General features: G+C 46.7%; 2 protein-coding genes and 1 long non-coding RNA gene across 11 annotated transcripts in view; 2 read left to right on the top strand and 1 right to left on the bottom strand.

Annotated features, from left to right (window-relative positions):
- MASP2 (MBL associated serine protease 2) overlaps window positions 1-8917 on the top strand; it is a 28086-nt gene extending 19169 nt beyond the window's left edge. For 4 of the 6 annotated variants that reach the window (XM_064172285.1, XM_064172286.1, XM_064172284.1 and 1 more), the window contains 3 exons: window positions 4790-4932; window positions 5658-5719; window positions 7653-8917. In XM_064172285.1, the coding sequence (XP_064028355.1) occupies window positions 4790-4896 (107 nt within the window). In that variant the 3' untranslated portion in view covers window positions 4897-4932; window positions 5658-5719; window positions 7653-8917. The remainder of the gene's footprint in view (window positions 1-4789; window positions 4933-5657; window positions 5720-7652) is intronic. The other 2 variants (XM_064172288.1, XM_064172290.1) reach the window with 2 other exon arrangements.
- Window positions 8918-10346: 1429 nt separating this feature from the next.
- Window positions 10347-15900, bottom strand: TARDBP (TAR DNA binding protein). 4 transcript variants are annotated; one of them, XM_064172283.1, is made up of 6 exons: window positions 15548-15900; window positions 14576-14828; window positions 13698-13861; window positions 12547-12687; window positions 11751-11921; window positions 10347-11385 (listed from the first exon to the last, which is right to left on the bottom strand). In XM_064172283.1, the coding sequence occupies exons 2-6, from the start codon at window positions 14811-14813 to the stop codon at window positions 10858-10860; spliced, it is 1242 nt and encodes a 413-aa protein (XP_064028353.1). In that variant the 5' UTR covers window positions 14814-14828; window positions 15548-15900; the 3' UTR covers window positions 10347-10857. The 4 variants fall into 4 exon arrangements, with proteins under 4 accessions (XP_064028353.1, XP_064028352.1, XP_064028350.1 ...); XM_064172282.1 differs by lacking the exon at window positions 15548-15900 and adding an exon at window positions 15328-15395; XM_064172280.1 differs by lacking the exon at window positions 15548-15900 and adding an exon at window positions 15284-15373.
- On the top strand, window positions 15739-21606 carry LOC135190663 (uncharacterized). Its single transcript, XR_010308600.1, has 2 exons — window positions 15739-16194; window positions 20808-21606. It is a non-coding gene; the product is annotated as an uncharacterized LOC135190663 (long non-coding RNA).
- The last annotated feature ends 576 nt before the right edge of the window (window positions 21607-22182 follow it).

The raw sequence follows: 22182 nt of genomic DNA, 5'->3' as shown, positions 1-22182 counted from the left end.
TTTAGAGTGTACCTTCCTTGGGAAGGGACCATCCTCTTGAAGCATGTTGGAGAAGTACTGTGCTCCATACTTGTCAGTGGCTAGAGCTCCCTAGCTCTGGAGAAACATGATAGTTCTTGCAGGAGTAACAAGTCAGTGCTGAGCAGCTGAAGTGCTGCAGATGAAACAAGGCTTTGTGTAAAAAGCTTGAGGGATTAAGGAGCATTAGTCCATCAGCATTTCCTTCTGCAATTTAGCAGAAGTGCTTTTATTGGTAATTTATGAGGCTCAGTTTCTCCAACCCCATCTCCACCTTGGAGTAAATGGGGAAGGAGCTCTTTCCCCAATCAGTGTTGGAGGAGATGGAGAGTGTTTCAATTGAGACACTTGACTCATCTCAGGTCACTACATTTGCAGACTTCTGCATGACCTTGGGCAAGTCACTGGACACCAGCATCCCTCTGCAAAAAGAGAGGTACCGTCACTGCCTGCACTTGCTGGAAAGAGCTTAGCAAGTGAGGTAGAAGGTAGATGCTGCAGGGAACTGACCTGGGGGCAGAGTGGCTGTGCAAGCAGTTCCCAGGGCTTACTTCTGCTGTATTTAATCGTGTTCAGAAGCTCTTTCATGGTCACAGTGAATTGTGATCAAAGCAGTTTGGAATTTCATCATGGCTCAGTGATACAATTTATGACACATCTTTCACTGGAGGCCTAATGAACCACTGACAATGGACTTGGAGGGTTTGAGGGGCTCATTTTCAAGAGTTCAAGCCTCTGGCAAACAGCTCACTGTGATTCTAATAAAAATATGGCCTAAGCATAATTGAGCACTCTCTGGACAGCTCTAAAGCTTGGTCTGAGAAGTTAAGGGGCAGCACTTCTGCTGGCAAATGTTAAAAAAAAAACCTTGATCCTTTTTGTGCTGGGCTAGTTTATGACTTTCTTGCTCGCAGACTTATGGAAGAAAATACTGCCCTGACAAAAGGAAGTCCCAGCGGCCACATCCAGGACATAGTAGGAGAAAAGGAAGGTCCAGTCTAAGGCCTTTCATCTTCAAGCTGCAAATTCCCTTGGAGTAGCAGAGTATCTTCTGTTGGGTCAGCTACTTTTGGCCACTCATGAGAGCACAGGTCAGGAGAGTTTGCTGATGATGAGTCCCATTTTCTCTGTTAGGGAAATCTCACATCAAAATTAGGAAACTGAGTTTAGAGGAGACAGATGCATGAAAAGCTGTTAGTCTCCATCTCCTTTAGCCCTTCAAAAAGGGCAAGGGCAGCTGCCTCGATTACTGGGGTGTTAATGGGGCAGTGTTGTTTGGGCCATAACAGCACAGGGGGACCTCAGCTCTGTGCAGAGGTCTACTACTGGGTTTTGCTACCTCAGCACAGAGCAATCACTGCCCAGAAAAGCCTCTCAGCAGGTCAGAATTCTGGAATTGCATTGCTAGAATGGATCTGGGCTGAGGATCCCTGAGCCCAGCCTCCTATCTTTAATAGTGGCCAGATTCTTATGTTTCAGTGGGATGATTAATGGGACGTATGGTCCTGGGCAAGGGTCTGATCCTGTGCTGTCTGTATGCTGCTTACATGAAGATGAACTTCTGGCAATTTCCTATGACAAGGCCTTGCTATTTGTTGATCTGGTTTTTGTGTCTGTCTGTGAGGTTTGCCCTTTGATCTCACTACGTGTCTCTATGTTCTTCTATTAGTAGAGAAGGTAAACAGCTTTCAGAGACTCCAGTGTTTGTTTTTATGCAGTGCTTCTGTCTCTGTGTGCATGTAACTGTGTGTGTGCATGTCAGTGTGTCACCACACAGTGCTCTTTCCTCCACTGTTTCTCTCTTACATGTTTTTAGGGACCCAGTGATCCTTGGGGTCCCTTCCAACCTGGCATTCTGGTTTTGTGCTGAGCCATAGCCTGATACTCCTTTAAACATACTTGAAGGAAAGAAGATGAGATGGTCATTACAGTAAATAGAAGCCAAGGTGTTACTGCCTTCTAGATGTGAGGTTCTCAGGGAGAGGTTAAGCTCACCAACTTGAGTATCCCTTCTTTTCACAGTAAATCCCATGCCTGGGAGAAACCAGTTTGTAAGTAATAGGGAAGGATTTTGATGCAGCACTAGCAGGTTTGAGATTCTCACTTCCTGATGATTAACAGGAGGGAGTTAGGGGTGTAAAGATAGTAATCATCATACTGTGACTTGTATGCTTAGGGTAGGACTTCCCACTGAGTATTTTCACACCCAAGAATTTTGTGTTTTCCTATCTCTTCCTACGGTTGCCTCCAGACTACTCCTGTAGGTGCTGTAAAGCTGGAACAGATATAAGCAGCACGAAGAAGTGTCAGGTTTTGAGGAGCTGATTGTTTTACACTTACATGGCAGTGAGCTATAGATAAGCATGCTAGAGCTGCATATCAACTGAGTTTTGGGGTTGGGGTTTTCTTAACCTGGACTTGCAGCAGGTGGAAGAAAGTGTTACAGTGAGACCTTAAAGGCTGGGGAGAGGCAGTGAACTCCGTGTCACTGGCAGGATTTTAAGCAGCTCAGAAGAGCATGCTAGAGAATGTGCTTTATTCTTATGTAGCCATCAAAGGCTTCTGTACTTTGAGACATAATCAGTGGATTTACAGAATCGTGTATTTACTTGGGAAGAATGAGGTAATAACAATTCAGAGGGAAAAAGGCAACCCAAACACTTGCTGATAATCCTCTGCAAGTACAGCATGAAAGGAAAAGATTTAATTTGCATTGTAGCTCAGATGGTGTCTGCTGGTGCAAAGCTGCATTCAGAGGCAGCCAGAACCTCCAGACGAATTAGCCCTAAGTTTTCTCTGCTTCTTGGGACCAGGAGAGGCATTTCAAATGAGCTTAAAAATCAGGGAAGCACCAATTTTCCACGGAGTAGGCATTTCTAGGTAGTTATTAGCTGATTTACTCTGTCAGCTGTGTTTGAAAACCTAGGACAGTGGATTCAGAGTAGAGCACACAGAGGTGCTCAGTCACTGTGGTGACAGATAGGCTTGTGTCAAATGAAAGCAGCTGCTCATAACTTCCTGGGAAGATGGACAGGGAAAGGTTGTTCTGAAATTATAGCTTGAGCTGCAAGAAACACTTGGTACCCAAGTGCATCATTCCTTACATTGTGCTGTTGTAGCTCTGCTCAGACCCACAGACATAAACGGGTAATGATCCTTTCACTGATTCCCGGGAAATGCTTGTATTGCAGTGTTTTCTGCAGCAGCAGGTAGGGCTGCCGGGTAGGTACAGGGTGACAGATTCATTCTTTGAAGTAAAAGGAGCTTAGAATCTTGGCTAATGAAATCCATGGTTAGTTAAAGGACAGTAACATTCATTTTCTCTTTCACAACTTGGTCACCCTTCCATTTAAATGGAAACCTTAAACTGTATGGTCTGTTTGAGGTGATAATCTGTAATTAGGGAGTGGATAATGGCATTTTTGTTGGTGGAGGTTAGTGTGGTGCATTTGAGGATACAATTCAAAGTCAAATGATTTCCCTCTTACAATTAATTCAGTGCAAAAACATGCGGGTGTTATCAGGCAGTCCAGCATTCCTCATCAATTAAAGGATTGCTCATACAGCCTTTGCAGAGCACCATAAAGCCTTTGTTCCCAGCTGATCAAAGCACCACTTTACAGTGATCAGATGCTGTCAACAAGCAGAGATCCTCAGGGCACTTGTGGCTGTTCCTTCTTGCTTCTCTTCAGCAGGGAGCATTTGTGCCTCCAATTGTGCTGGCGAGAGGCACAGCTGGTTTTGCTCAGAGAATACAATTACATTCTAAATATCTGGCAACAAAAGCATTTAAAAAGAAAGAGCTACATCCAGAGGCTTCTGGAATTGAGAAGCTGATAGTCACCCTACACCACTCTACACACTCCGGTGCAGCAGGCAGGATGCAAATTGAGTACCTTGGAATGTTTCTGCTGAGATTCCAGCTGTCACACTGGTTTCTGACCTCCAACCCTAGGACTGTCTTTAAGTGGTGCTTTCCTGGTGTCCTTCGGGCACCACTTCCAAGGCAGGAGTTCACCTGATACCTGGAACTTAACTGGGGGATGTTATTTTAGGGAACAGTTCTCCTAACCTGCCAGGAGTTAGAAGGTCCATGTTTAGAGGGGCTAGTCCTGCCAGTGCAGCTGGCTCTGCGAAGGTCGCTGCACGCTTTTGATGTGAGGGCATCATAAAGTCCAGCACAGTTTGAACTTTCATTCTCAGCAGTTTTAGCTGTGTCCACCTGAGCGAAACAGGGCAGAGAGAGGGCCCAGAATGGGATGCGTTTTCCCCTAAGAGCTTCTAGCATTAACGAGTTCGACCTGAAGAGGAATACCCTGCTCTGATCCTCTGTAGGTTTGCTGTGGCCCAGTCCTGAAGCACCACCCCATGGTCACATCGCACCAGTGCAGGCGCCCGTAAATTGCGGGTGACCACTGCTCTCCTGGGACATGGGGTACATGTTGCTTGAGGAGGTGAGCCGCGGCACTGACAGCCTTGTTGGGCTTCCTGTGGGGTGCAGTCCTCGCTACCAGTTTCTGTTGCTCACATGTTGTAGTTTTGAGGCACATGCAGTACAGTGAATTTGTCAGCAGTTGGCCTTTCTTTGATACCCTCCCCAAAGAGTTGTGTTTCTGTGCCTGCATGCCCGTGCTGCTGCTCTCTGAATGCTGCTGCTTAGAGATTTTCTTGTAGTTACGTTGGAAGAAAAGAATGATTTGACAAAAGATTTCTCAGGCTCAGTGTAGCGAGGATTTTTAATGTTCTCTCATTTGTTACTACATCTCTCCAGGGAATTTCAAGCTGGAATACTTGGTCATTCCTGCTGAATGCTGCATTTCAGATGTATTTCTTAGTGACATCTTGCTTCCCAGTGGGCAGCTTAGCAAGATCCTCTAGTCCCTGTGTGCTTGCACCAGGACTTTGAAGTTACAGGTAGGTAGTTGTGTTTCAGCTAGGCACAGGCTTACCTCAGCAGCTGCACACATTTCCTGTTTATATGTAGAAAGCCAGAATAACTGCAGTGATGTGAGGGTTTGTGTTTAGCACAAGTAGCAGGAAAGTTGGGAGAGTATGGAAAGGGATAATCATGGAATCATTAAGGTTGGAGAAGACCTTGAAGGTTGAATCCAACCATAACCCAGCTACCATGACCAGTAAACCATATCATGAAACAGCAAATCTACAGGCTTCTTGAACACCTCCAGGGGCGGTGACTTCACCTCCCTGGGCAGCCTGTTCAGTGCCTCACCACTCACCCAGCAAAGAAGTTTTTCTTAATGGCTGTATCCCATGTTGCCCTTGAAATGTGCTGCCCAGTGCCATCACTGCTGGCGACGGGCAGGTGTAAGCAGAGGAATCATTGCCCCCCAAGTGTAAACTAGCCCCCAGGTTCTGGAAAAGGCAGCTCCCTCTCACAGCCTCCTGTGATTATGGCCATTTAGCACCCAGAGAGGGAATCTGCTGGTGGTGTAAGAATAATTTACATTTTCCCACCTGGAAAGTATTGCAACAAGTCAGTGCCTCTAATAAGACCCTTCAAATCTAGTTATTGGTTTTCCCCTTGTGAGTGACCAAATAAATGTGAAGCCAATTTCTTTTCTGTAATTAACCCTGGTTGATGTGGAATTAATTTGACCTTTTGTGTCCATGCTTTTTAGAGAATTAAGGTGCTGTGAAGCCTTCTGGAGTGGAACGGTACAAGGCAGTGGTGAAGTGCACAGTAAGTCAGTGCTGGTATTTGTGAATCTGCACATTTCTGTGTAATATTCAACTTTGAAACACTGGGGTTGTGAAGATGGCAGTGGCTAGTTCAGTATGAGAAACACTTTCTTCTGCTTGGTAACTGCTCCAGATCTTGTCAGAGTGCAATTCGTATTTGTCAGGTGGAAGATGGTTCAGTTTGTGCTGTTCCTTAAAACCTCAAAAATGTAGTGCTAGTGTTAAAAACCAATAAAAGGATTAAAATGAAAAAAGCATGGAACTACCACCAGGGTCATCACAGGAGGAAAAGCATAGTCCTTGCACTCTTGAGATACTGGTTTGTATGATTGTACAAAAGAGCCAGAATAGGCAGTTCTGCAGAACCCTTAAGCATCTCGGGTAGCCTTGACGGTTGCTGAGCCCTGGTGGGGCTGAAGGACACAGCTGCACATAGGTAGACCCGAGCTGGAGCTTTAGAAGTTTCCGACGTGAAAGGGCCAGGTTAGGAACCATCCCCTAAGGCTGGTTCCTAACCACCCCCCTGCAGTGAAGCACCAATGCCAGGCTGTGAGAGGTGCTGATCTGGGCTGTGCCCTTGGTCGCCTCGGGAGTTCAACTGCAGGTGGCACAGCCTGGCTTGCCTTAGTCTTTTTAGCTCCTTTCAGCTGGTGAGGTGGAACCAGCTCAGTGCAGAACGTTGCTGTCACAGCCAGATGGCCACTTACCGTCCCGTTGGTGTTTTGGACAGCAGGTGCTGCCGTTGCTGTGTAACAGGAACGGCAGCAGGACTGTTAGATGGGAGATGGGATAACCACGTGGTGTGCCATGCATTCCTGGAGTTATTAGCACTGACCTAGCAGTGCTGTTACTGTTCACTCCTGAGACCCCGTCACTGCTGGCACTACAAATTAGTGCCAGAAACTCAGCTCCATTGAAGAAAAGTTGACCCTTCAGTTCATTCCAGCTCTTTTGGAGAACGCAGCTTAATAAATAGCCAAACTGCTGTTGCTTCTGCTGGGGAAATTGAAGCATGCTCCAGAAGTGTTTGTGAGTGGGGAAAGCCACTGAGTGCCCCCACTGCAGAGGAGGGGGTTGTGGATGTTTTATTTCAGTGTTTGAACTGCTGCTGCTCTGTAACATTACTCAAGATCCAAGAGGGAGTTTCCAGAGGAACATTTTACAGTGCAAAAGCGTAATTGTTCCTCTTATCTCTTAGATTAGAATATCCATAGATTCCAATTACCTTAATTTACATTTAGAACAAATACACTTACTTCTCAGTGCCCAAAACATCTCTCTTGATTACAGAACTTTTCCAGAGGATGGATGCAATACCAGCTAATGGAAATTGTTCTCTAAATCAAATATTCATTTGTGAGCAATCCCACTATTCCAGAACAATCTGGGAATTACATTTAGAATCATTAACTTAATTTACTCCATACAAGCATAATAATTCAGTGTTTAGCAGTTACTGCTGCCTCCATTGTTTTGCAGTTTGTGGAGCTGTGGCTCCTGTCTGCAGAGCAAGAACATCCTTGCCCAGTGATGGTCATTGCAGAGCGAGGTCATTCACTTGTATGACACTGGGGTACTAATAGCTGCTCCTGGTGTAGCTGTGAGGAACAGACTGAGGATTTTGATACAGTGCTTGAAGCCCAGGCAGAAGTTTTTTTGTTCTTGAAGGTTATAAACATTATCTTGTCACTTTTGACAGCAATAGTGCATTGGTTAGACTGGAGCATTAAGCGCCAGTACCAACATCACACCCATTTGTTTACCAGGAAAAAAGATCCACTTCAAACACACCAAACTGCTGGGGTGGCTCTGGTAGAGTGGGGAAGAACTGTCCCAGCAGCTGTTGCAGACCTGGAGATGTACAAAATTGCCACCTTCTTAAAGGAAGCACAACTCTTTCCTTAGTAAAATGAGTTTGTTTTCTTTTTTGCTAGTGCAGTGGATTCCTGCCAGACAGCAGCTGAGGGACGAACACACCCAGTGAAAGCAGGCAAAGATCAAGCTACCTCCCACCACTCCCTGGCAGATGGTGTGTGGAGCATCCCAGCAGCACCATGATGGACTGGGGACATTTATACCCAATACTGTGCACTGCAGGTACCTCTACAGCTCTTCTGAGCAGTTTTATAAAGAAGAAGCTTTCAGGTTGTCATTTCAGTGCTCATTCAGCTGAGCACAGATTCTCAGAACTCGTAAGAAGCCACGTTAGAAATCCCTGTTTTGACCAATCTGTTGCCTTACAAGTTACATAAACTTCCTCTTTCTTGCTTCACACTTCTTAGGATTTCACTTTCTAAAGGAACTGAAAATGATTTACCTTTTAAAACAAGACTCCAAACACTTCAGTATGTTTTCAACAGTAGTTTATTTACTCACTTTTAAACACTGGGGTATGAAAAGCAGTTAGAAAACACTACTGAAACTTGAAAATTATTCTATCATTTCCAGGGATTTTGTTTGAGAGTGAAGGAAGGGTCACATAATTAGCAAAGACTACTCAGTGCTGCCAGCCTGTTAAAACCTAAACCTGGACAACTGAAACAAAATTAAAGCCATGCTAATTACAAAAACTTACCATGAGGCTCCTTGCAGGGGGGGGTCACAGTTAGTCTTTGGAGGTCCAAGAATACCATTTTTAAGTGTTACTCAGCAGAAGTAGCTGGTAATAGTGCAAGTGCTAAAATGCAAAATTCACAGATGGTACAGTTTGGAGGTTATTCTGACTGATGCAGAAAAGAAAAGTCTAAGCAACTTTTTGCAGTGGGATATGAACAGTAAAAGTGTGGCATCACTTCTCAGCCTGAGGGTTTAGAACCTCTCAAGCTGTACATTGAGTGCCAGCTCACTTGCTAAGGAAAACTCACAGCAGTGCAGTTTTATCTGATACTGGGATGCTCTCCTTGTTCACAAGCCAAATGTTAACATGCAGTAAAGGAAACTGGTACTTGTGAAGTTAAATGGGCTAAAAACTGGGAAAACAGCTATCCATAGTCTCAAATTTAACACCTCAGGGTGTATAAAAAAACATAAATCAAGCTTTGGTGGGTTTCAAGCTCCAGTAGATTAAACAATTCCTCAAGCTCCTAATACCTGTGGAAATAAATCTTCCACTAGTTTCTGCAGAAAGATCCTGCTCTTTGTTAAGAAGCTGCCTCTTAGCTGACACTTCAGCACCTGTAATAAACTTAGTTTTTCAGATGAAGACTTCAACCAGAGCCTCTGTACACTGGCTAATACTTTATTTGGCTGAAAAGTCTTTCCTGGGACTAGTTTTAGCATGAATTCATAGCTTTTTCTGGGCTGACAGTGTTGCAGAACCTTGCTTCCCATGGGCGGGCTGGCCTAAAAACAGGTTAAAAACACAGATCCCCAGAGAGGAAGCTATGGGCAGAAATAGATCTTGACAGTGTCTGTCTCCCCCAACCCACTTCTGGATGAGGAACTCAATTCCTACAAGAACAAGTAGCGTTCCTCGGTGCAGACAATCTGGAAGGAGCGGAGCTGCTTACCATTCTAGGTGTGGGAACTGCATTTTAGGTAAGTGGGTGTCACTGAACACTGCAAAAACACAGTGGGGTAAAGGTGGGGGTCAGGTGGTGAGCGATGGCTCCGTCTGACTTGTCACTTTTTAGAGCATGCTTAGCTGAAACAAACCAAGTACTGCAAAAAGCTTTACAGAAGTTCCTCTCAAAAGGGTAAAAATTAATTAACTGCTATGAATTCTTTGCATTCAGGGCTGCAAAACAAAGACACATATTACTTAAATCAGTTTTATTTAGAATTTCCTACAGTGACAAATCTTATAAAAAGCATCCAAACACGAAACTGCAGCAAACAGCATTCTTATGGATATCTTACAGACAGTGGAACTTCCACCCTGAAGAGGCAACACTGAGCTCGCTAGTGATCTCTGCTGCAAGAGCTACTGCAAAGCACACCACAAGCTCAATGTTCTCATCACCAACCCCATCATCTTCAGTTCACATTACCACACTTACAGATCATTAACAGAAAAAGAACACACACCATACATCATTCACATCAGTTGACATAAGGGAAAAAAAATACAAAGATTCATTTCACGTAACACATTCAACTAATCAGTTAGCTAGGTGTAAAACCCACTGAAAGTCTTCCACATCTGGATGTCCTTCGAATGCCAGAAACACTCGTACTTGATTTGCTACCATTGCTCTCCACACTCTCGCACCAAAGCCACAGGATTGAGAGACATCTCGCCAAGGAAAATAAAACCCCAGAATGCACCACCAGGTCTCTGCATGCGCTCTCTCCTGTACCTCGCACATACCAGCCCTCTCATGCCTCGGCACCACCAGCAATCCCACACAAGGTTTCAAAAGTTCAAACAGCCTTCTGGTTCCATCTCACAGCCTTGCGTTCACAGCGTTGATACGACTCCATGAAATAAAGAGTAGCGGATAAAAATGGAACACCCACCGTCTAAGACGCAGCATGTGCGGTGTGATGAAGTATTCTTGGATGAGAAAGCATGTAGACAGAAGTATTCCTAAGGCAGAATATTTACAGCACTGCTTTCAATGAAGTGCTTCTTCCATACACATTTGAAATGAGATGAACTGCAGAGACTAAATGAAGCCTTCATATCGTACTTTAGTATGGAGGGGAGACAGTGTTAACAAAAAACAACAAACAAAACCAAAACAACCAGAACAAAAAGGACACCGTGTTCTCCAGCCGGGGCACGCGGAGAGTCTTATGGTGGGATCAAATTAAAAACAAGAGGGAGAGAATGCTGTTTCTGACCAATGGTTTCCATTTTGAACATGCAAAGAATTCAGGTAGCCAGGAACAAAGGATAAAGTATTACAGGAGAAATCTTTCCTACTGACTTGTAGTGTTAGTTCACCTAGGGGGCAAACAGCAGTCCACTTCCAAACATTCAGTATCCCAACAAGAAAATGTAACAAAACCTATAAAACTCCTTTTACCTTTTTTTTTTTTTAAGCTTTTTTTTAAAAAAAAAGAAAAATGTCAAAAATACTGCTGCCTATAGTGCACACTGAACAAAGGGAGCATATATGTCATTTACAGGATACTTACCAGGAGTTAGAAAAATCTCATTTCCCACCATAGAGTCAGTATCAGAGCCCACTGCATCTACATCCCCCAGCCTGACGACTTGGAATCCATGGAGCCAAAGCCTCCGTTAAACCCGCTGCTGGAGCCCGGGTTGGAGGCTGAGCCCCAGCCTATGGCTGCCCCTGAGTTGGTGCCGCCATAGGAGTTATTGCCTGAGCTAAAGCCCTGATTCTGCTCCCGCTGCATGTTGCCTTGTGGTTGGTTGTTCCCCGACGGCCCCGACTGGTTCTGCTGACTGGCCAGCATGCCCATCATGCCCCAGCTGCTCTGCAGGGCTGCCTGCGCCGCTGCCATCATGGCAGGGTTGATGCTAAAGGCCCCGAAGTTCATTCCTCCACCCATGTTGTTGCCCTGGTTGTTACCCAGCCCTCCCCCGCCACCTCTGCTGTTGCCAAACCCCCCTTGGTTCCCAAAGCCCCCTGGATTACCACCAAACCTTCCACCTCTCTCTAACTGTCTATTGCTATTGTGCTTAGGTTCAGCATTGGATATATGTACGCTGATTCCTTTAATGATCAAGTCCTCTCCACAAAGAGACTGGGCAACCTATAAGAAATAAGGGACTGATTAAATGTGTGGCAGACTTGGGGTTTTTAAAATGTTAGTAGTACAAGACAAAAATAATCCCATGATTCTGAGCAGGTGTTTACCTTGCAAAGGAAGCACGTGCATACACTTAATCCAACTGGAACGGGATTATCTTGGCATTCACCACTACACTAACTGCAGTGCAGAAACCCATCTGCACAGCGGCATCCAAGAAGCGTAACCTTGGATAATCCACTCCAGCAAATCAAGCTAATCCCCCTGGAATTCTCAAGAGTGGAGCTTCAAGTGTTCCATGTGTAGTCTAGAAACTAGGCTTTATCAAACACAGGCTAAGTAGGAAGCTGAAATATTTGAAGACATACCTGATCATCTGCAAATGTAACAAACGCGAAAGCTCGGAAGGGTTTAGGAATGAAGACATCTACCACTTCCCCATACTGGGCAAAGAACTGCTGGAGTTCCTCTTTTGTCATGTCCTCAGTGCAGCGCCCGACAAACACCTTCCTGCTGCGCAAAGGTTCGTCGGGACTTTGCTGGAGAAAGTTGAAGACAGAGAATCAGAACTGTCCTACAGAACAGTTATGTCCTGATCAAGGCCACTTTTCATCTGGCTTCAAAGGACCACAAAGTTTGAGACTTTTAAGTTAAAGACTTAAAAGAAAGGTGCCTGCATCTGGGTACAGATAGAGAAGGGTCACAAGAAAATGAAGACAGGAGCAATACACAGGATCACAGTGACACAGCCACTGCAGGACACTTCTGGCCGTAACAGCATATATACATGGGAAATAAACAGAAGCTTCAAATATTTGGCCTGATCCTCCCCAGGTTATTTCTCCTGCTATATTCCCCATTTATTCATGCAGCAGGCAAGTTGGCAGACAAGTTCAGCAGGCACTGCTGGACAGTAAAACCTGTGATTTTCAGATTTCCATCTGTACTTCATTCCCCTACCTTATCAGCCATTCCCAGCACTTCTCCTTTGCTTCCTCCTCACCACCTCCTCCCTCTTTTCCTTCCCTACCCTCACTTGTCCTGTCCATTCACACTGAAGCCACATCCAAAACAGGACTACCGATCTGTTCATCTGCTTAACAGCTGCTAAAGTGTCCTTCAAGTGTGCGGTAAAAACAATAGGAGCATTAAATACAGAAGTACCTTAGAATTGGGGAGTTTACAGTCACACCATCTTCCATCGATCATGTGCCGCTGAGACATGACCTTCACCTGGGTTTCATAATCCGTAAACCGAACGAAGCCAAAGCCTTTAGAGTGGCCAGTTTTAATGTCCTTCTTAACCTAAGATGTAAAGAAAGCAGAGTGTCAAGGTTTTGATTACCCCACTGTATGCCCACCCTTGCCTACAGAAATTAACTGTGATAGCACAGCCAGATCAACAGCATAAGCACTATGACTGCCAAAAGGGACAAGGAGGTTAGCTGCGTGCGTGCAGCAGGCACACAAGTAACAGGGAAGATACCATCACACATGAAAACAGAAGAAAACCAAATCAGGTTTGTTTTCTGACTTCTCCTGGAAGGAGGTTGTAGCCAGGTGAGGTTGCTCTCTTCTCCCAGGCACCCAGTGACAGAACAAGAGGACACAGTCTCAAACTGCACCAGGGCAGGTTCAGGCTGCATGTTAAGAAGTTCTTCACAAAAAGAGTGATTGGCATTGGAATGGGCTGCCCTCAAAGATGGAGTCACTGTCCCTGGAGGTGTTTAAAAGGAGACTGGATGAGGCACTTAGTGCCATGATTTAGTTAATTAGAAGGGTTATGTGATAGGTTGGACTCCATGATCTCAAAGGTCTTTTCCAACCTGGCTGTGTGATTCTGCCACCAAAAAGCCCTTGTGCCTGGCTTGGCAACCATGACAGCCAAGGCCGCCAAGTTCCTAGGCATCCATGCTAGCCACACAGTTCGAAGTTGACAGTTTGCACACAAGTGACACAGGGCCTGTTAAGGACCAACTGACTAGGGTAGGTAAAGACCACACGGACTGCTGACAGGAAGCAGTTGCCAGCCTCCCAAACACTCCCATCACAGCTATCTCAAATTACATTAACACACATTCAGCTGCAGTAACTAATAAGAGTCATGTAAATCAAGCTGGTCTGCATGAATTAGCACTCCCAAATATCCCTGGCCATCTGCACCTACACCAGCCTGCAGCTACAAAGCTCAAGCAACAAAACACAACCCAGAAGAGACAGCTTCAGATCTTTTCAAAATGGTTCCCTTTCTACTGGCTCTGTCACAAAACTGGTTTCTTCCCAACATCCTTGCATGAGCTGCAAAAGGATTTTACCTGCACCATCAGAACTTCTCCAAATGTACTGAAATATTCCTTTAAGTCTTGTTCAGTGGTTTTCCAGGGAAGACCCAAGACTATTAAATCTGAAGTCTTCTGTACTGCTCGTTTCACTTTGACAGCTGATGATGCATCTGTTTCATCCATTTTTCTCTTGTTATCTGAATACAGAGAAACACATCAGACATCATCCTCAACTTTTGGAACTGCTTCAGCTGTGAATCACAGTATAAAACCCAAGACAGTGGTAAGAAAAAGTAGACTAAAGAAGTGGCAGCTGCTGGGAGCTCATTGTTACAATGTAACACTAAAAGTGTAAGGAGAGAACAGCAATCTACATTTAGGTTCTCCTTCAAAATGCAGTTTGACAGACCTAGTTCTGCAGTAGTTTATTTAATAAAGTTACATTCAGAGTCCTGTGAGGATATGGAGAAGGCAGGGATTTATAATAACACTTAACTGTCAAGTTACTTGCCTCCCTTTATAGTTTATGTGGGATACAAACTGGTCAGACTTCTCTTTTCCTATTTAACAGCAGCTCTGACCAAACCATGTCTAGAGAAGCAACTGGGAGTGCATAAAGATTCCATTACACTCTTCGTTCGAAGGTCTGTACACGGCTGTGAATCCTCAAAGGATAACTAAGACTTTGTCACTACAGTGCTGTTTGAGTACAAAGTTACAAATCTTACTGCACATCTGAAAACTGAGTGGGGTCAAATCTACTCTGCAGGACAGATAAACGTATCAAATTGCTGAGCTGTACAGCAGAAATTTAAGGGCAATGCTGAGGCCACGTTCAGTTACCAGCCTCTCAAGATCTCCTGACTGAAAACTCCAGCTTGTAAAATAAAGTCTAAACAACAGAGACAAACCTTTAGGATAATTAACCACATAGACCAGGTTTCCCCAGCCGGCCTCAGGGGCATGCAGAATGCCTTCCACTAGCCGGACCCCCCTCATGCACTGTGACACTGGGTTTCTGTAGCGCAGCCCACAGGCCCCGGGGAACTGGGCCGTCACGGTGGACAGCAGCACGGTGCCGTCGTCCTCCGAGGGGATCTCGATAGGCTCATCGTTCTCGTCCTCCGTCACCCGGATATACTCCGACATCTTTGCTGGCAGTTACTGAAGTACAGGAGAGAGGGAAATGCGTGCATGAGCCATCGCTGGTTTCCTTTGATTCGGTCTTCCCCTTCTGAGCCTTAACGCTTCAGCCCATCTCTGTTTATTACACCGAGATACGTTATCCGTTAGCGACAAAGCCCCAGGCCCTGTCGGACCACATCGCGGACCGACACCTCGGCCTGCCCCGCAGCATGCGAAGGGCCTGGCAGCGACAGCTGCCCGAAGCACAGTGGCAATCCCCAAAGCCGACAGTGCCGGGAGCGGTGACGGGCGGTGGGGAGCTGCCTAGGCGTCACCGCCTGCCGGGGCCTGGCCAAGCCCGGGACCTCCGAGCGCACTGTAGCCCCTTGCGCCCAGCACCGCCGGCGGCCCCGAGCCCGCGCAGGCCCCAGGCTCAACCGCTGCGCCCTGCTCACCGGCCGCGGAAGGGAGCGGCGCCTCCGGGAGACCCTCACCGCCTCGGCCGCGGAAAGGAGCGGCGCCTCCGGGAGACCCTCACCGCCTCGGCCGCGGAAGGGAGCGGCGCCTCCGGGAGACCCTCACCGCCTCGGCCGCGGAAAGGAGCGGCGCCTCCGGGAGACCCTCACCGCCTCGGCCGCGGAAAGGAGCGGCGCCTCCGGGAGACCCTCACCGCCTCGGCCGCGGAAGGGAGCGGCGCCTCCGGGAGACCCTCACCGCCTCGGCCGCGGAAGGGAGCGGCGCCTCCGGGAGACCCTCACCGCCTCGGCCGCGCGCCGGCCTCTGCTCTCCGCTGGCGCCGCACAAAATGGCGGCCGCGGCCCCCTCAGAGGCCGGGCTGGGCCGCGGGACGAACCATCCCCAGCAGCGGGGAGGGGGGATAGCGGAGCGCGTCGGGCCGCGGGGAGCGCGGTGGGCCCCAGAGTCGCTTTGGCAACACGTCGCCCGAGTTCACCGGCAGCCGCAGACTGTGTGCTCAGGATAGGCGCAGGGGCGGCGGCAGTGGGTGAAGAAGAGCCCGCTCCGTGCCCGCTCCCCACCCGAGGCTGGGCCAGTGGTGCAGCCCCCTCTGCGCCGGGCGCGCTGCGAGCGCGGGAGCCGCTGGGAAGGGCGCCTCTGGTGGGAGGTGCGCGGTGCGGCCGGACGTGTGCCGGGGGCGCCGGGGCGACTTTCTCCCTCAGACGCACATACATCGGGGGGGTGGGAGTCTCGGCAGTCCCGAGACAAGTCTTGCTGTAACGCTGCCGCACGGGATGGGCCGGCTGTTGCCAGTAGATAACAGCGGAGCCCAGACCCCGCGCTGCGGCCTGGGCCGGCTCAGAGGAGCCCCCGGGCCCGGCGGGTGTCGGCGGCACCGAGGCGCGGGCAGTGTGAGGGCCTGCTTTCCCGCCAGCGGCCGTCGCTTAAGGTGAGCGCTGGGCTTTGGAAGGGACCCTACGGCCGTGCTGGCGGCTGGGGACGAGCATCTCCGCTCTCTCGGCCCCGCCTGGGGAGTCCAGTGTCTCCAGGGCGCCCCAGGGGAGCGTCTGACGAGGGATCTGTGGAAGAGTGCATGGGAGAAGGAGACTGCCCAGTGTGCAGAAAGGCCTATCGGAGAGCAGGGAACCCTCTCCCATCTCACTACCGGCAAGGCAAAAATGTGCGCACTTGGTTTGTAGCCCAAAAAAGACTTAAGGTTAAAAACAAATCGTTCCCTCACGCTAACACCCCTGAACACAGAAGCTGTAGTCGGGGAGATGAGGGGTCCTCGTCACTGGGAGAAGTCTGCTGTGAATGATCATTAGGTGTTCGAGAGCTCCTTCAGTTGGGCAGGAGGAGACACCACAAGCACTTCAAGATCGCTTTGTCACAGGATAACGGTAGAGAGGCTGAGGAGGGAGGGCAGTCGCCGCGGTATCTTGAGCATCAGGCTGGAAATGCTTGCGATTAAGTAACACTGGTGCAGGAGGGAAACCTCTTGCTAAACGACTTGAGTGAGTGATTGCAGTTCAGACATGTTGCCACTTGTACAGCATCGTTCTTTGCTTGAGAGGAAGGGCTGATCCCACATGCCTCCTGCAGGCATTCCCTGAGGACCTTGGAAGAACTTGATTAACCAGGCTGACTGATGCAGACAGTTTCATGGCGGCTCAGTAATGTATATAATATTTAGTGTCTTGACACCCTCCTTTCCTTCCTCAACAACAGGTTCATCACTCAAAACATGAGGTCTTATTTCTTCTGGATATTTGGTTGGGTTTATTTTTCATGTCTCCATTCTCTCCCCTGCTCTGACTTTATACAAGGAGTGCTAGATGTTCAAAAAAGCTGGTAGTTGTAGCCCTGTCCTTTAATACCTACTAAGTGCTTGCTGTAACATGGCTTAATCCTCTCTGGACCAAATCTCCCCTTACTTAATGGAGAGACTTACTGGTTAAATCTCATTACACAGCATTACAAAGTTCTGAACTCCAAAGCCATTATGGCTAAGGGACACTCAGGTTTTTGCTGCCACTTTTGTGACTCAAACCCAGACATACTCACACGGGCCTATCCTCACACGTTTTCCTGAGCTGCAGTCACAGGAGGAGCTGCAAGCGAGGCTGCTGTGCTGAGCCTTCTCTGCTCATGTACCTTACGCAACGGTGTGCAGAGGACAAGAACAACAGTGGCAGGAATGTGGCATTCCACCTGGTCTGGTTCCTTTTACAAGGTTAGCCATCTGCATAACACTCCAGGTTTCTTTACTTTGCAGTGCTAATGCTATAAAGTTATAAATTAGTAATGGTTGTACAGTTTAAATCACTTCATATCTGGATAATTGCCATTCCGCATCTCCAGGTTATTTTATTCTGATACTTCAATAATAAGCTTATCTGGTCCATCAATCACAGTCACATTAGTTGCAAGTTACACCATAGACATCTGTAATACAATCAGTTTTCATTACGAGCTGTGTTTGAACAGGAAGCCACACAGGGTTGTCATTAACAGAGCTGTAAAGTCCTGCCTGCCATTATCACTTGGAAAATAAGTGCACTACAGAGCTTCCTCTGACCAGCTCAGTGGACTCTACCAAACTAATACAAGGAAAAGAATTCCTAAAACCTTTTCCCTTCTCCTTTCTCCTCATTTCTGCCTTTGTGGCTCATCCAGTCCATGTGTGGGCCATGTTCCCAGTGCCCATCTAGCTTGACCTTCCTTGCATCACTCTCCTAAAAAGGAAGAACCCCACATCTTTTTAGTAAAGAAAGATTACCTTACTGCTAGGAAGGACTAATCCAGTCCCATGTATCGTCTTGTGATGAGTATTTAAGACTCTCACTTAAAATCTCTTCAGCTGCAGAAGTTGGCTCCCAGCACCAGTGAAGCCCATCCCATCCATGCCCATGTAACTTTAAACTCAGCCTTATCATTTAATTACCAGTTTTCAACAGAGTTCTGAGAGGACCTGACTAGACACAGGCTAACAAGATAAGCAAATGCTCCATGTAGGTGTTCTCCTGAAATTCCTACATTTTCTAGTCATCTGCAGTGCACAGCCCAAATCCAGTTCTGGGGTTGCCAAGTCAGCACTGAGGCAGTCAGCATTGTCTGAACACGCCGGGAGGACTGAGCAGTAATTGCAGTGTGTCAACATTACCTACTGCACCATTTTGAGTCAAAGCAATCCTTAAGCAATCAGGCTATTTGAAGAGGTTGTGGTGGCATTCAGCCAGAGTGACCTCTATCTACCAAATCATCTGGAGGTAATTTCACTAATGAGCAGAGTAAGCATCAGCCCTTAACTAGGTTTCACGCAGGTAAAATCATAGAGAGAGCAATGAGCTCCGTGCAGCTTGCTGGCTGTAAAACAAGCAGGGAAAGAAGGGCAGTTGTCCACAACAGAGACTTCTGCCCCAAGAGCTTGTTCCTCAGCTTTAGCAACTGGGATGTTGGCAGCACTTTCCTTCTGTTATTTTGCATTATGATTAAAGTTAAGCAATTAACAGTAGTCTTGCTCTCGAAAGTAACTGCAGCGGTGGGCATACAGCTAGTTAGTTCACCAGTTCCCAGGCACTGGCAATTGGGAGTGCCCAGGGGTGCAGACAAAAGCATTACCGTGGTGCTAGCCATCATGGATATTGACTTAAGTGTGCCCACAGGCACAAAACCAAATGCAATACGATAACTATTTGCTGCTGTAGGTTAAGTGTGCTCATGGGTACAAGCAAATTCAGTGTAACAATCGTCTGTTCACCTTCCCAAAAGCACTTGGGATGAAAAACAGTATCAGTGGGCATCTAAATAAAACCTCAGGTTAAAAAAACCCACACCAACAACTTTGGGTACTGAAAAACATGGAATGCTTGGGCCTGTTTCTAGTCATAGAGCAGTGAAAAGCAGAGGGATTTAATGAGTGCTGGCATGTCACTCATCAGAATGTGGCCTGATGCTGCCAAGAGTTAACAGGTTTGCTCTGTACCCTTGCTCAGTGGAATTCTTTATTTTTCGTCATCAGGTTTCTCCTGCTGTAGTCTGAGAATAAGGATGAACAGAGTTTCCTCTCTCAGTACATGAAACAAATGTTCTCAGAAAAGTGAGAAATAGAAACATTTGATTCTCTGTCCTAGTTCTCATTCTAAATGTACCAACAAACCCCTATCACTGAGTCCCTTACATACTCTGGATCCTGTTGATCAGTCTTGTCCTTCTCTTCCATGCCCAAGCACAATCTTTTCTGCCATGTGCACCAAATAAAACTCACCTTGAATGCAGCTGCCTGAAGGAGCAGGACACCTCTTAGCTTACTTCTCTTTGTAATTTAAAGCCATTTGAGTGTTGTATCCCAGAAAAGGAAGTGATGCTCCCTTGAAGGAACAGGATCAGGAGCACTTCTTTCCTCCTAGCTCTCCCTGAAAACCCATTCACACTCAGTAAAAGCAGTACAATAGTTATTTCCTATTTCCCCCCCTTTTTCTTTGAATGGGCTCTCACAGCTACAGGGACATTTGCTTCCACAGGGACATTCTTCCCCTCCCCAGAAATACCTGCCACAGTTTTCCGTACACAAACAAGTGGCCAAAATAAACATTTACCAATACCCAGCAGTCTAGAAACAACTACCAGAGAAAAGCTTCCCTTAAACAAACTAAGCAGCTTCCACTCATGTACCCCAAAAGATCACTTAGTCCATGGTTCTCAGAGCAACACTCCTCCTAATCCCCTGAGCTGAAACAGCATCTAAGACTTCATTATAGTGCCTGAAATATTTCAGGTAGTTTCCCCATCATCCTGTAAAGCCAAGACTTTAATTGCCTGTGTTTCAGTTTTCATCCACCTGAGATGGTTTAGTGCTGTTGCTTAAAGGGGCAGTTTTCATGTTTCCTTTTGGTTCATGTCCTTATTTCCTTGACTCTTCTAACCTGGCTAGAAGGGGTGCTGTGGTTTGCAACCTCTCAGCAAACACAGCCAAAGTTAGATTTTTCTTTTACAGGCTTGGCTTTTGTAAAGCCCTGGGAACACTCAGTGCCCATGTCTGGATGCTTTTAGCCCTACTATGTATCCTGAAAAAAAACTTTCCCCATATTTCCCTCATGGACACACTACAGAGCTGCTGCTGCTACTTCTTTTGCCACCAGACACATACTGAGTGTTTGTGGGACAAGGATCAGGTTAGGTGATTAGTTTATCTGAGAGTAAGGGTGATTAGATTGAATGGGGCCAGCCAGGTGTGGTGTTCTGGCTGCTACTCAACAAACCCAGCCCCAGCATACACAAGATTCAGCCAATGTGCAAGCTTGGAACCAAGAATGTTAGACAGGACTTAGAACCTCAACAGTGTTGTCAAGAGGTCCTCTCTGAGCACCTTGGCTACTGCTGTCAGGTGGGTGCCGACTGCTACTGTCATTTGGCAGCTGTTCCATCACGGTTCAAAGCACAGCAGTGGGTAGTATCTGACATCTGCACCCTCATGTTTGATTGGTACCTGTGGGAACTGTCAAATGTTTGCATCTGGTAGCAGAGAATGCAAAACTAACTTCATTTTGTTTTGTTTGGCAGAATCACATCAAACCATCTGCAAGTCACCTCCCTTGCCTTTCTGGACCATCCACAGCAAAGCCTGGGAAGAATTTCTGCCTGTGATTCTCAGAGGTACCTAGTGAGTTCCCAGAGCTCAGTTCCTGGTGAAGATGTGCCAGGCATCTTCCAGAAGAATTTATTGCCTCTAACAATGTACTGGAGCCGGGATTCAGAGACTTCCTCTCCTGGATCACACTGTAATCCAAGCATAAAAAAGCATGAACTTCTGTCAGCTCAGATTGTCCTCAACCAAAGGACAAAAGCCACAGACTGGGAGCCTTGCTAGAGCTGCAGCTCTGTGAAATGGCAGTGTGTGACAGAGCCGAAACACCAAATGCAACCAGCTGTGCTTACACTGGAGCTTGGGATAGGCTCCTTCAAAGGCAGAGCCAGCAGAGGCTTAGGTAAGATGTAGCAGCTGTTCTGTGAGGCCAGGAACAGTGTGAAGGGCAATTTTGGCAGGATCTGTTCAAAAGCCATTTAGTTTAGTTTTCTGTCTTTGTTTTTTTTCCTTTGAGGAGTGGGCAGAGAGCCTAGGGTAGTTTTCTGCTGGTTTTGAAAGATGAACACTGAAGCTCAAGTAGAAGACAAAGAGTGTTTTAAAAATGGTTAGGTTTTACTGCCTGGTGATATTTTTCCCAAGTACATTTACTGAAGATTTATGTAAAATCTATCTTTTGTCTACTTAAAATATGTCAAATGGATGTACAGGGCAAAATTTAATGCATATGGGTTTTCATTATTTTAAATCATTTGCAATATAAATGATTTACTGTGACATCAGACATTTGTTCTTTGGCTGTCCACCATAAATTGAAGCCCACCCAAATTTCCAATCTTAGCTATATTTCTGCATTCCCTCCCCCAGCATCTCTAATCTCAGTTCTGTGATCCTTCATGTAAATGACTTTCAACAAGGAAAGGAAGAGAACACATAATTTGCCTTAATACAGGTAATCTTGAAAGAGGAGCAAGACCTTTACATGAGAAATAGTTGACAGCTGCAGAGAGGGGAGAAGTAATGCTCACAGAACAGAAAGTCATTCTTGATGAGAGTGGTGAGAGCTACTGATCAACCAGATGTGACTAAATGGACTTTTTGTGCAGTTGAAACTGCCAGAGGTGATCGACTTCTATCTTTCTCTTTCTGATTTTTTTCATGTCTTCTTAGTGCCCTTACATTTATAATGCAATTAATCCAGCTCTGGCCAGTTAATGCTGTAGGCAAACAGTGGGAGAAGTGAGGTAGAGGGGTAAGCCAGGCTCCTCAAGGTCGTTCTGGAAGTTCTTAGTGAACAACTGGTGACACCTGCCACCCAGAGTCCTGCTTTCAAGGCAAACTTGCTCCTAACAG

Source organism: Pogoniulus pusillus, chromosome 36, assembly GCF_015220805.1.
Source record: "Pogoniulus pusillus isolate bPogPus1 chromosome 36, bPogPus1.pri, whole genome shotgun sequence".
In the NCBI taxonomy this organism is placed as follows: domain Eukaryota; kingdom Metazoa; phylum Chordata; class Aves; order Piciformes; family Lybiidae; genus Pogoniulus; species Pogoniulus pusillus.
The sequence above is the reverse complement of the archived record's forward strand: the minus strand, read 5'-3'. Positions and strand labels throughout refer to the sequence as shown.

Bases quoted from the DNA above. Each gene is read 5' to 3' on its own strand.
- TARDBP (XM_064172283.1), bottom strand. From the start codon at position 14,813: ATGTCGGAGTATATCCGGGTGACGGAGGACGAGAACGATGAGCCTATC. The intron at 13,862-14,575 runs GTTTGTCTCTGT...CTCTGTATTCAG, and splicing joins TGTGGTTAATTATCCTAAAG to ATAACAAGAGAAAAATGGAT. The intron at 12,688-13,697 runs GTAAAATCCTTT...TTTACATCTTAG, and splicing joins GAGAAGTTCTGATGGTGCAG to GTTAAGAAGGACATTAAAAC.